At 45.6% G+C, this 14352-nt stretch overlaps 1 protein-coding gene across 2 annotated transcripts in view; it reads right to left on the bottom strand.

Moving 5' to 3' along the window:
- The window catches only part of LOC140898041 (butyrophilin subfamily 1 member A1), a 45504-nt gene that overhangs the window by 16482 nt on the left and 14670 nt on the right, over window positions 1-14352 (bottom strand). The window contains exons 4-7 of one of the 2 annotated variants that reach the window (XM_073311459.2): window positions 12448-12729; window positions 8885-8992; window positions 2842-2874; window positions 1937-1957 (exon numbers count right to left, since the gene is read on the bottom strand). In XM_073311459.2, coding sequence (XP_073167560.2) covers window positions 1937-1957; window positions 2842-2874; window positions 8885-8992; window positions 12448-12729 — 444 coding nt within the window. The remainder of the gene's footprint in view (window positions 1-1936; window positions 1958-2841; window positions 2875-8884; window positions 8993-12447; window positions 12730-14352) is intronic. The other variant, XM_073311462.2, reaches the window with a different exon arrangement.

Genomic DNA, 14352 nt, shown 5'->3' with positions numbered 1-14352 from the left:
TATATTGGCATTAGAAAAGGTTCAGAGAAGGGCAACTAAAATGATAGGGGTTTGGAATGGGTCCCATATGAGGAGAGATTAAAGAGGCTAGGACTTTTTAGCTTGGAAAAGAGGAGACTAAGGGGGGATATGATAGAGGTATATAAAATCATGAGTGGTGTGGAGAAAGTTATTTACTTGTTCCCATAATATAAGAACTAGGGGCCACCAAATGAAATTAATGGGCCACAGGTTTAAAACAAATAAAAGGAAGTTCTTCTTCACACAGCACACAGTCAACCTGTGGAACTCCTTGCCTCAGGAGGTTGTGAAGGCTAGGACTACAACAGGGTTTAAAAGAGAACTGGATAATTTCATGGAGGTTAAGTCCATTAATGGCTATTAGCCAGGATGGGTAAGGAATGGTTTCCCTAGCCTCTGTTTGTCAGAGGGTGGAGATGGATGGCAGGAGAGAGATCACTTGATCATTACCTGTTAGGTTATGGTGCAATGAAGTTTGAGAACCCCTGGTCTATTTATCAGTGACTTGGAACAAAGGATAAGCCCTAAAGAGGCAAAATTTGCAGATGACACACAATTATTTAGGTTACCAAAGAAGTCTGAGTTATTTCAGAGAGACCAAGCTTGGATAACATGATGGCTGATGAAATTCAGTGTTGATCAATGGAAGGTTACGCACATTGCAAGTATAATTAGACCTATGCATGCAGGTTATTGGCTTTAAAATACTCAGGAAAAAGACCTGGGCAGCACTGTGGACCCCTCTTTGAAGAACTCCACTCAGTGTGCAGTGGTATTTAAAGAATGAAGTGTCAGGATGCACAAAGAACAGGACAGAAAATCACACTTATATACATCCTCACCGGTACTGGTCGCCCTATCTCAGGAAGGATATTACAGAGACGGGCAATAATTATGATTTGAGCCCTGAAGGCAAAGCCATATAAAAAGTGATTGAAAAAGATGGGACATTTTAGTTTAGATAGGAGACATGACAGAGATATAGAAAACAGTGAGTGAGAGAGAGATCAATTGGGTTCTCAGACCTACCTTCCCTCCTAGTGCAAGAACAAGAGGATACTCAGCTAAATTGAAAGGTAGCAAATTTCAAACTATAAGAAGAAATACTCTTGTTTACATGATGCATAATTAGCCTGTGGACCTCCTTGCCACAAGATAGCATTGAAGAAAAGAGTTTAACAGAAATAACAGGAAAGGACATTTATATGGCTAATGAGAACATGCTGTTTTACATTGAGTATGGTTATAACAAAACAGACAAGCAAAGAAAAACCCCAAATGGACGAAGGATTCAGAAAGGCCCAGATACTGATATGGAAATGTAAATATCCAGAGTTGTGATAATTCTCAAAAACACAAGCATTCTGCTTCACGGCACAAGCCAAACACTGACAGGGGTCTGGAGGGATTCGAGGGAACTCTCCCTGGGGGCAGATTAGTCGATCATTGGGGTGACGGGACTGGGTGGGACGGGGGTGGAGCCCGCAGCCAATAGCACAGGAGAGCAAATGGGCAGAGTGACACTGTAGCGAGCAGCACAACGACATCATCAGCCACCATGTCCCTGGCCACCTTCTGCCTGGCAGGTCACACCGGGGGTGTTAAGGACTACAGCCAGCTCACAGCATGGGCACAGTGCTGGCTACACAGAGGGCAGAGTGAGCCAAACCCGCTCTCTCCCCTGGCTGTGTGGGAGCAGTAAACCCCTGGGAGTTCAGGGAGTGGGGTTTGGGTCTGTTCATTCTGTGTCCTGAGTGTGAGGGACGAGGGGCAGAGCTTCTCTGTGCACCGCACAAACCAAACGGACTTAGTTCATAGTGAGAGCTCTCAAGACCTGCCTCGGGGGTCTATGAAACTTCTTGCAAAGTTTGAGATTCCCCCTCCTCTCCCATTGCAATGAATAAAGGGACCTCACCTTTCTCTGCACGATGCGCCGCTGGAAGTGAACAACAGGAGAGGTGGGTTACAAGGTAGAAGATTTATCTGTACGTATTGCAAACTCATAGTGGACATTTTTCTACTGGTAGAAAGTAGAACACACACTGGGGTGCTCTGCCTCCAGCTACTCCCACTGCCAGCGTTATACTGGGGACACAAGGCTCGTGCAGGTAAAACGCTGAGTACATGGCTCTCCCCTTTCCCTTTTGGCTGAGGCCCCCCACTGAACTCGACGGTCTGTCTGTCTGTCTGGAATGGGATAACTCTTGAGAACCATGTCCCATCGATTGCAGCGTTTCAGGGGATTTTCTAAGTATCAATGAGCTGAACCCTCCTGATTTTGGTGAAAACTGGAGAACTGGAGAAGCCTGATTTCCACTAAACTCACTGTTTGTTCCCTCAGGATACAGGAGAAGCCAGTGACCTTGGGGTTAGGGTTTAAGGTGAGGGTGAGGTTAGGGTTAGCAGTGGGCCCCTCCCCCACTCCAGTCAGCTCCCACAGCTGCACTTCTTGCCTCCTCTTCTCCCCCCCCCCCCCCCCCCCCCCCCCCCGTATTCCAGCCAGGTCCTTCGCCTCCCCACTCTGGTCAGAACTCTATTGATGTGGGTGAAAATCAGAAAAGCCTGATTTTATTGGAAATCAGTTTTTCCAGTTTTCTGCTTTTCACAGCAATCAGTAGGGTTATGGGCAGGGTTGAGGGAGAATGGTGGTGCAGACCCCTTTGGAAATGTTAGGCATAGTCTGCAGACCTGCCGTGGTCTGTGGTCCACAGGTTGAAAACCACTGCTCTAGGGGGAGAAAATGGGGAGAGGTGAAATTCCCCTGTCGTATTTCTAGGAATAATCCTGACATCAGTTCATGTAACGAGCCCAGACACTGACCTTTCTCGCTCTCCAGTTCAGATTGCAGAGTCTCTAGAGGGAGAAAAGGGGGAGAGAGGAGATTTCATTCCATCGTGTTTATGGTGAAGTTCCTATAATTGTTTAACGCAGCTCTGCTGTAATTATGCAATAGAGAAACAAATGGAGAGACACAGATGGGTCCATCTATTGAGGTCCCCGCACCCCCGTCCTAGGCCAGCTCCTGAGCTTGTGGGTGATGCCTGTCCCCTGATCCTAGTGACACATGGGAACAGCTCCCTCTAAGGCCAGGTTAGTTGGGTGGTGCCCTAGCTAAGAACAGGGTGGAGGTGTCTTTCTTTAGCTGGGTGCTCAGGTCAGCATGAGCCTCGGAGGGAGGAGTGGATGGACCCCTACAGGCATCGCCTCTAAGATCAGCTCTTTCCACTTAGAGCTTGTCCATTTGGTGTCAGCCCTGGGGTACCAACACTGCTAGAAATGGAGGTAGTGGCATGTCTGCCAGTCACTGCTGAGCACAGCCTGAGCGAGAGCATCTTGTGCCCAGTGTGATCGGCGTCTCAGATCAGCTGTGCAAATCCTGAGTGTGTTTGTTTTATTACAGCAATCCTAGCCACAGCACACCAGTATGGCTGATGTGGAGAATTCTCTAAAAGGCCCAGGGGACAAGACAGTGACAGCTGATTGTTTCGTGTTTGGAAATGAGCCCAACAAAGCTGTCTCTAGGCACATAGACAAACTTTACATACAACTCAAAATGAGTGAATCCCTGTGTCAGGGTTCCCTCCCCACTCTGAACTCTAGGGTATAGATGTGGGGACCCACATGAAAGACCCCCTAAGCTTATTTCTACCAGCTTAGGTTAAAACGTCCCCAAGGCACAAATTCTTTGCCATTGCAGGGTACGCTGCCACCACCAAGTGATTTAACAAAGAATCAGGGAAAGGACCACTTGGAGTTCCTATTCCCCCAAAATATCCCCCCAAGCCCTTATACCCCCTTTCCCGGGGAGCCTTGAGAATAATATCCTAACCAATTGGCTACAAAGTGATCACAGACCCAAACCCCTGGGTCTTAGGACAATAGAGAAATCAGTCAGGTTCTTTAAAAGAAGGATTTTATTTAAAAAAAAGGTAAAAATCACCTCTGTAAAATCAGGATGGAAAATAACTTTACAGGGTAACAAAAGATTCAAAAACACAACAGAACTTCCTCTAGGCTTAGTTTCAAAGTTACAAAAAACAGGAATAAACCTCTCTCCAGCAAAGGAAAAATTCACAAGCAAAACAAAAGATAATCTAACACGCCTTGCCTGGCTTTTACTTACAACTTTTGTAATATGAGAGACTTTTAGGATGGTTTATAGGAGCAGGAGTTTTCTGACCTGATGCTTCTCTGCTTCCCAAGAGAACACACACAAACAAAGCCCCCCACCCCCCAAGATTTGAAAGTATCTTCTTCTTCTTTCCCCATTGGTCCTTTTGGTCAGGTGCCAACCAGGTTATTTGAGCTTCTTAACCCCTTACAGGTAAGGAGGAATTCTAGGCTACCCTTAGCCATATGGTTATGACACCCTGTCACCTAAATGTGGACTCAACCCACGTAATGGATCTGTTAAAGCCAGGAACGAAACCAGTTCACACCTAGTGGTGACAGTTCTAAAGGTACAATACGCACTTCCAGTGCTGGCCTTACCATGAGGCGAACTGAGGCGGCCGCCTCAGGGGCCAGACTGTGGGGAGGCGCCACTAGGACCCAGAGTGTAGAAAATTGTGTCTGCTGCTGGGGCATCTGTATTCTCTGCTCGAGATGCCCAGAGATGGGGGAGTGCTGTGCTGGAGGAAGGAGGGCACAAGAGACCTAACAGGCAGGCAGGAGAAAAGGGGAGAGGGAATAGCAGAAAGCAGCAGGAGCTGCAGGGAGAGAGAGGAGAAGGAGCCTCTCATGTACCTCTCTAGCACCCCCAGGAGCCTGGACTGATTAACCCCAGCTTCTCAGGCAGCTTCCTGTTTCCTGCTGCTTCCCTGAACCCACCTGGGGAGAACAGGCAGTCAGCTGAAGTAGTAGAAGCCAGTTAGGCCCTTAAGACACTGATATCTTCCCTCACTCAGGCCCTGCTACCAGCCTGCTTATTTGTCCCCTTCCACTGAGCGTTGAGAGCCACTATAGCTGGCACAGAACAGCAGTCATGAGTGAAAGAAGAAAACGCCCCTCTGGGGCAGCACTCAGAAAAAGAAAGAAAGTGAAGGAAGCTTTTCTATCTAAGCAGAAGGAGCTCTCCTGAGATACAGAGACACAAATGTTCACGGTGAGCCTTCCGGCCCCAGTGAGGATGTGAGTGGTGAGGAGATGCCGGATCTTCCAGTTCGTCAGAGAGCAGGTGGCCTGGCAGCTACTGCAGCATCCCTATCTCCATCTCAAATGGATGTAACCATGCACATTCCTGAAGAAAAGTGTAGATCAGAAAAGAGTGTGGTAGAGGTGCAAGAAACAGCTGCTGCTAAGTTTAGTTCCTGAAGTCTAGATGATCCAGGACTGTGGACCCACTTGAGCAGTAGCCTGAGGGACTTCCATGTACTGCATGGGCCACAGTAAGTGAAAAACTTCGTGTTCCCCAAAGACAATGAAAATAGAAGTTTCCATCCAACACATTACTGGCGTGAAATCCCCAATGGTGACAAAGTGGAGAGACCATGGCTTATGTACTCAAAAACCCAGAATGCTGCATGCTGTTTTTGTTGCAAACTCTTCCAGTCTAATGTTCCAGCCACATTGGGTTCTACAGGAACAAAGGACTGGAAAAATCTGGCTAGAAATCTGGCATGCCATGAGAAGGCAGGAAATCACCAGAGAGCATTCCATAGGTGGAAAGATCTTGAGATAAGACTAAGGTTAAAGGCCACCATAGATGATCAGCATCAAGAGAAGATTTCATCAGAGTCTCTTTACTGGCAAAATGTTCTGAAAAGGCTCATTGCCATTTTGAGAATGATTTCTACCCAAAACCTAGCACTGTGTGGCACTTCAGATCAGCTGTATGTGCCAAACAATGGAAACTTCCTTGAAATTGTGGAGCTGATGGCTGAGTTTGATGCTGTACTGCAGGAGCATCTAAGAAGAGTCACCACCCAAGAAATGTACAAACACCACTACCTTGGAAAAACGATTCAAAATGAGATCATACAGTTACTGGCAATAAAAGTCAAACAGAAGATTGTGACAGATCTGAAGTCAGCAAGATATTACTCTGTTATTCTGGACTGCACACCTGACATCAGCCATACAGAACAAATGACTTTAATGGTGCGTTTTGTAACAACAACAGAACCTAGTGAAAATGTCCCTGCAATGGTGACTGTCAGAGAGCATTTTCTAGAATTTATTGACATTGATGATACTTCAGGAGCTGGTATGACAAATGTGCCTCTTAAAAAGCTGGAAGATACGGGAAATGCGATAGCTGACATGAAAGGTCAGGGCTACGATCATGGTGCCAACATGAGAGGAAAGAACAGAGGAGTGCAGACACGGATCCGAGAGTTAAACCCTCGAGCTTTTTTTGTCCCGTGCAGTTCTCATTCATTGAACTTGGTGGTCAGTGATGCAGCATCAGCTTCTCGTGAGGCTGCAGAATTGTTTAATGTAATTCAAAGCATCTGTGTATTTTTCTCGGCATCAGCTCATCCATGGCAAATTTTGAAGCAACATCTGGGAACATCCTCTCTGACACTGAAACCACTGAGTGCCACATGATGGGAAAGTCAAGGGTAGGCGATAAAGCCTATCAAACACCAAATTGGGAAGGTAGATGATGCCATAGTTACCATTATGGAGGATAATGCTGTGACATGAACTGTTCGTGGGAGAACAGTGGCAGAGGGAAATGGAATCACCAGAAACATACATCACTTCAAATGTCTGTGTGGCTTAGTGTTGTGGCATGACATACTGTTTGAAATAAATGTTGTAAGCAAGAGACTCCAAGGTGTTGACCTTGATATATCTGGAGCAATGGAACAACTGGACAAAGCAAAGTCATACCTACAGTCTTACCGGTCAGATAAGGGACTTCAACACATTCTGAAGAGTGCACAGAAGTTGGCAGAGGAACTTCACACTGAAGCTATTTTCCCACCCATTCAAGAATACAAGAGTCACCGAAAAAGACGACATTTTGATGACGAGGCACGGGATAATCCCATAAGAGACCCCAAACAACAATTCAAAGCTGAATTCTTTAACCAGGTGCTAGATTGTGCAATACAGTCAGTTGAAGAACGTTTCATGCAGCTCAAGGAACACAGCAGTATATTTGGTATGTTGTATGATATTCCAAAACTCCTCACTGTACCTGAAGAAGACCTACACCAGCAATGCAGGGCACTAGAGACAGTGTTGACACATGATGACATGCGCGATACTGACGCGAGTGATTTAGGTGATGAACTGAAAGCCCTTTCAAGATACATTTCAGCAGGATCAATTCCAAAGGCTGTTCTGGAATATATATGCACAAATAAGATGACCACCCTCTTTCCAAATGCTTTTGTTGCTCTGCGCATACTTCTAACACTTCCTGTAACAGTTGCCAGTGGAGAACGCAGCTTCTCCAAGCTGAAGTTAATAAAAACACATCTACGCTCCACAATGACACAGGAGAGGCTGGTCGGCCTTGCAACCATCTCAGTAGAGCATGAGCTGGCCCAGACTGTGGACCTTCAGGAAGCAGTTCAAATCTTTGCAACCAAGAAGGCACAGAAAGCACCACTTTGATTATTCAAACAGATAAAAATGTCAGTGTTTACTATGCAGACAAGAAAAGTTACATTTGCTGTTCAGGTGTTTGAAAGTTAAGTGTTACTTAAAATTTGTGAACAAGGCATTTTAAGTTGTTAGTTCTCCTTTATAAGGGTAGGTAGAAGAGCAGTACCATGAGAGGAATAGAACAGGAAGAAGGCAGAATTGAGACCTTTCAAAGTTTTGGCCCAAGCGAGGGGGCATGGGGGCGTCATTTGAGCTCCCTGCCTCTGGTGCCAAAATGTTGTGGGCCGGCCCTGCGCAGTTCCAACTTTCACAAGTAAACAGCACAGCTCCTCTCTGCTCTCTGAATTACCTGCTTCCGTCCCCACTGGGAAATCACCTTAACAGACATTTCCCCTTCCCAATTGACACTTGCAAATTTCTACATAAAGTTCACAGCTCTTCAGGTGAGAAAACCCTCTGGGTGGGACTTTCACAGCAGCCTTGCAGGTTTGCACACTCAGTGCCCATTAATTTAAACAAAAATTGAGTATTCAGACCCCTTAGGTGGCTTTGAAAACCCCAGCTCCCTATAAACTCACAGATCACTGAAGGCCAATTTCTGCCCTTTGTGACCAGAGAAAAAACTACAGTTGAGCAGGTTTCAGAGTAACAGCCGTGTTAGTTTGTATTCGCAAAAAGAAAAGGAGTACTTGTGGCACCTTAGAGACTAACCAATTTATTTGAGCATGAGCTTTCGTGAGCTACAGCACTTACACTACAACAGAGAGTTCATTGCCCTATTCCTGTAGCAGGATCTCAGGCTGAGCATATCTTAGTGTAGCTAAGGTAATTGCTAACCTTTCCATTTGCACAGCCACTGCTTCGCCCATCCACAGCTGCTACTTGCAAGCACAGACTAGGGGGCAGAATTGGCCCCCTCTCTTCTCCTACTTTGCTTTCTGTTTTTCCTGCAAGCAGCCAAGTTCCATATGTCGGAACTCCAAGCCCAGCTCACTGAGCCCCGCATGAGTGTTTCAAACTGAGCCATGCTGGTCCCTATGGAATAGTTCAGAATCACATTCGACTGGGATCCCTGAGTGAGATCTGACGGGGTGAAACCACTTGACACTTCTCGGTTCACATGTGAAGTCATAATTTATCCAGCTCCCCCTCCACCCTCAGCCTGGCTCCCACTGCCTGAAACTCCTCCAAACATTGAATCATAGCCTCTTAATCCCTGTATCTCTACTTTTCGTTTTGTTATTAAACCTCTCTCTCTCTCTCACACACACACACATCAAGTTCCCCCCTCTCATTACTTCACCTTTCGCTCTGTGTTGCCTCCAGAAGCAGTAACTGGCCAAGCCAATGAGAACAGCCAGGATCACACCCAGAGCCACCATCCAGGGATTTACCCTTGGGAAAAACAGCTCTGCAAGAGAAAGTGCCATTGATTGGGAGCAAACACACACAGAATGAAGGCAGGACACTGTGACAGTGGTGACTCTGTGACTAGTTAAAAGAGTCTCACAGGGAAATACACAGTGAGATGTGGCTCTTTTGTGCTTTATTATTAAACCAATGAAAGTCCCAGCCTGGTTACTGAACATGGTTAATTAAAGGGGGGGTGGGGGGGTTGGGTGGACTCTGCTATGCAACACCTACCTACCACTGGCATAAGTTCAAGCATTCCCTAGGCCGGGGTAGTCAGTAGGTGGACTGCAGGCCAAATATAGACGACCAGATGTTTTGAATGGACCCTGGAATCTTTTAATTTACTTATTATTATCATTGTTTTTTTCATTATTATTATTATTTTCTCTGGTGTCTGACCTTGACTATACCTTGACCAAGAAATTTGGACCTTGACAAAAAATAATGGACGACCCCTGCCCTAGGCTGTTCTAAGTGATCCCAAAGCTGCATTCAGTGCAGACTGGCCCTCAGAATCAGAGGGTTGTGACCAGCTGCCTGACACCCCTGACTCCCCTGTGTTCACTGGGGCTCAGTTACACGAGAGAGTCTAGCCCAACATATGTTAATACAGAATTTTAATAAAAACAAAACTTGAGCCTGGAAATTCAGAGTCAAAATTCCTCCAAAGTCCTCTTCCCTGGGCCTTGGAGCAATGGCTGACTAGAGGATCCTTGTTAAGTGACTGGTGTATTGAAAACTGTGTAAAAATTATGAGCTGACACTTTAAATACAGAAGAGTTTCTTAGTGCTGCTTGCAGGCTAGGGGACTGTGTAGGGAGCGGGCGTCTGGGTCCTCTGAAGTCATTCTGCAAAGAGCCAGCCTAGAGCAAGGCAGGCTGAGTTCTGGTTCTCTGCTTTAGGGAGCAGCCTGCTTTTTCTCTCTCTGTATTTGGCTGTGGCATGTTAGAGCTCTGGATTCTTAGAAATAAAGCAGTTACATTGCAGCCTTACAGGAAGAGTATTTATGTTTTGTTTTCAACTCTCAGTGTGTATGCCGTGAACATAACAGTCAGGTAATACTGGGCATATCATAGACTAACCAGCACTTTGAGACCTCAGATTAACAGTGCTTTACAAATGCAACATTTTTATTATTATGGAGATGAAATTTTCATTCGGTATTAACCAAGTTATTTGGCAGATAATAACACATAAAATCAGGACCTTTTTTCCCTAAAAGTTAAGATACTCTTAGGTAAGATTAGGTAAGATTTTGTTTCTGCATATTTTGGGCCTGAACTTTTACTGCTGGTATTTTCAGATGTAATCTAAATAGCAATGCTCAGACCATACCCAGGGCTCTCTTCTGTTGTTTGGGGAAAATGACTTTTTTAGCCAGATTTTCATAAACACTCAGCACCCAGCAGTCACACTGAGAAGAGAGGAGAATTCCCTCCCCCACCCCTACTGACTGTGACGTTCAAGCACACACAGAGACGTCAGATACAAACATAAATACCCCTGCTGGGAGGTTGCAGCGTAACACGACTTTATTTCTTAGAGTCCGGAATCTTAACACACAAGAACCCCCGTAACAGAAAGAGGGGTGGCTCCCTAAGGTAGCAGGCACAACTCACCTCACCCTGCTTTAACTTGGCTCGTCTATAGGAACAGTGAGTGCGCGGCAGGCTGGGGTGTAAATCTCCCTTGCACTCGCTTGCTGTGCACTAACAGGCTGTGTGGACCCTGCTGCACCGCACTAAAAGTTCCCTGGTGCACTTTAAACTGTTCCCATTTCAAAGCAGCGTAGATCAAAGCGCACTACGGAATTGTTAGTGCACGTAGCAGGGTCCACACAGACAGTGCGCGCCAGGCTAGCGTGAGGGAGATTTACACCCCAGATTGCCACAAACTAACTGTTCCTGGAGACAAACCCTGATTCTGCTCACTTTGCTGCAGAGCCCTCTAGCCTGCAAACAGGACCTGGAAAACCTGCACTCCAACCCCTGCTCTTAAATTGATAGTGATAGCTCTCACTACAGCAAAAGAACAAAGGAGAATTCCCTCCTCCCCCGCCCCCACCCCCAATTGAGAAGAACGATGTTTGCTGGGTGCTGAGCTCTTATGAAAATCTGGCCAATGGCATCCCAGCTTGTAAGGCGCTAAACACCTTCAGCTCCTACTGGAGTCAAAGAGACTTGAGAGGTTGCTCAGGACTTTCCAAGTTGTGCTCAGCACGTTGAAGATCCAGGACAATAAATAAGAGACACAATGATAAATACTCTCTGCCCATGTCTGCAGTGTCTCAGTCTATCTATGGAGAGGGGTAACTAGTGGATGGAGAGGGGTAACTAATGGTGTTCCCCAAGGGTCAGTCCTAGGGCCAATCCTATTCAATTTATCCATAAATGATCTGGAGAAAGGAGTAAACAGTGAGGTGGCAAAGTTTGCAGAGGATACTAAACTGCTCTAGATCGTTAAGACCAAAGCAGACTGTGAAGAACTTCAAAAAGATCTCACAAAACTAAGTGATTGGGCAACAAAATGGCAAATGAAAGTTAATGTGGATAAATGTAAAGTAATGCACGTTGGAAAAAATAATCCCAACTATACACACAATATGATGGGGGCTAATTTAGCTACAACTAATCAGGAAAAAGATCTTGGAGTCATCGTCGAGAGTTCTCTGAAGACATCCATGCAGTGTGCACTGGTAGTCAAAAAAGCAAACAGGATGTTAGGAATCATTGAAAAAGGGATAGAGAATAAGACGAAGAATATCTTATTGCCCTTCTATAAATCCATGGTATGCCCACACCTTGAATACTGAGTATAGATGTGGTCTCCTCATCTCAAAAAAGATATATTGGCATTAGAAAAGGTTCAGAGAAGGGCAACTAAAATGATAGGGGTTTGGAATGGGTCCCATATGAGGAGAGATTAAAGAGGCTAGGACTTTTTAGCTTGGAAAAGAGGAGACTAAGGGGGGATATGATAGAGGTATATAAAATCATGAGTGGTGTGGAGAAAGTTATTTACTTGTTCCCATAATATAAGAACTAGGGGCCACCAAATGAAATTAATGGGCCACAGGTTTAAAACAAATAAAAGGAAGTTCTTCTTCACACAGCACACAGTCAACCTGTGGAACTCCTTGCCTCAGGAGGTTGTGAAGGCTAGGACTATAACAGGGTTTAAAAGAGAACTGGATAATTTCATGGAGGTTAAGTCCATTAATGCTATTAGCCAGGATGGGTAAGGAATGGTGTCCCTAGCCTCTGTTTGTCAGAGGGTGGAGATGGATGGCAGGAGAGAGATCACTTGATCATTACCTGTTAGGTTCACTCCCTCTGGGGCACCTGGCATTGGCCACTGTTGGTAGACAGGATACTGGGCTGGGTGGACCTTTGATCTGACTCAGTATGGCCGTTCTTATGTTCTTATCCATGCACAGCACGGACAGGCACTGACCTGCTATGGAAATCGCTGACTCTCTCTCCTGGTTGAGTCGGGTGTTCCTGACATGGCAGGACACTTTCTGGTTGGACTCTTCTGTTATAACAATGGCAATCTCTGTTTGAAACAAGTCATCGGCCTCTTGGGATATTTTTTCAGAAGCCGATGGTAAGAGCTGTCCCTGGAGATCTCTCCACTGAGCCTCGGGCTGTGGGTACCATCCAGCTGATTGACACACCACCCGGATCCCTCCATCCTGATGTCCCTCCACTGAGATGGCAGGAACAGAGCCCAAACCTACAGAAGAAATAAATAAACTTGTGATAATCCTGCAGTGCCCAGTAATGAGCGAAAAGCTTCATTACACTGTTATCAAAAGCCATTTCCTATTAAACTAATAATCAAATGTCAGTCCATGAGTGTGGCTGGTCAGTTAATGTGGTCAGATTCCTATTTGATATACATCATGTAAAGTTAATGTTAATAAACATGTTAATGTTAATAAAGTTAATGTTAATGTCAGGGCTGTTCTATGCACAAACTTGCTCCAGTTTAGTTAAAGTGGTTTGGTTAAACCAGTGAACATCCCTGTGTGGACATTCTTAAATCAAGATGGAATCGACTCAAGCTTAATTAATATAAGCCATTTCCAAACCATTTAAAAGTGTCCATATAGGTTTTTGCACTACTTCATTGTAACCAGTGCATGTGTATGTACAGGCAAACCTTCAATTAATTCACTACCAACAAACTTTGTTACTGGGGAGTTCAGGTTGTCTTGTCTGTGCCTTGTACCCTTCAGAGCACAGAAGTTGGCAGCAGAAAACTGGACTCCTCTGAGAGACAGGAAACACACCCACACGCGCACCCACATTATACAGACATTAGATAACAAAGAAATACAGGGTGAAGGTAATGCCTTCTGCACCAGACCACACTTTTACTGATGAGCTAAACTGAAATAAAATGATCTTAATCTGAAATAAGAGGCTTCAATTTATCCAAAGGTGTGAATTCAAACTGATTTAGTTATTTCGATTGCAGCGGGTGTGCAGAGAAGCCTTACACTGTTTGGAAGTTTCACACAGAAGATCCTCCATGGAGAGGTGGAGAAGGGATGTATGTCTGGAGCCCTCCCCGCTTAGGAGTCTTTTTCTTTTAAACTTTATTTTTATTGTTTTTATATAAAATGTAAACACACAATGAACAAAACTTATACCCACAAATAATGCAAAAACCATGCACGAGATCAGTGGTTCTCAAACTACTGTACTTGTGACCCCTTTCACATAGCAAGCCTCTGAGTGCGACCCCCTTATAAATTAAAAACATTTGTTTATATATTTAACACCATTATAAATGCTGGAGGCAAAGTGGGGTTTGGGATGGAGGCTGTCAGCTCGTGACCACCCCATGCAAGAACCTCGCAACCCCCTGAGGGGTCCCAACCCCCAGTTTAAGAACCCCTGCACTAGATGGAAATAGCATATAAATAACAAAATACTACATTCATTATTTGCAAAACCTGGGGAAAAGCAAAGCAAAAACAAACAAAAAACTTGAACCCATAGAGGTCGTGCAGCCATCAATTATGAAAGTGACTTGTAGCGAGGGGGCGTGGCCTCCCTCCAGGCCTCACAGGGAGGAACCACCACCCATGCCCTGGTGGGCGGAGCCTGGCAAGACACGCCCACCGTGCCGGAATCAGAGGGGCTGGACAGGAAGTTTAAAAGGTGGGCACAGCAGCTCAGTTGGGCTGGAGATGGTGAAGGAGACAGACGCCTCCCACCCACTGCTGGGTCTTGCACCCAAGAGGGACCTCTGCAGCACTGAGGACTTGAAGGAACTGCCAGAGATATCAACAAGGACACGGAAGAGCTGCTGGGACTGCACTAGCTGCATACCCCGGGGAGAGGGAGG

The sequence above is a fragment of the Lepidochelys kempii genome, chromosome 14, assembly GCF_965140285.1.
Source record: "Lepidochelys kempii isolate rLepKem1 chromosome 14, rLepKem1.hap1, whole genome shotgun sequence".
In the NCBI taxonomy this organism is placed as follows: Eukaryota; Metazoa; Chordata; order Testudines; family Cheloniidae; genus Lepidochelys; species Lepidochelys kempii.
Note: the sequence above shows the minus strand (reverse complement) of the source record. Positions and strands in the feature narration are given on the sequence as shown.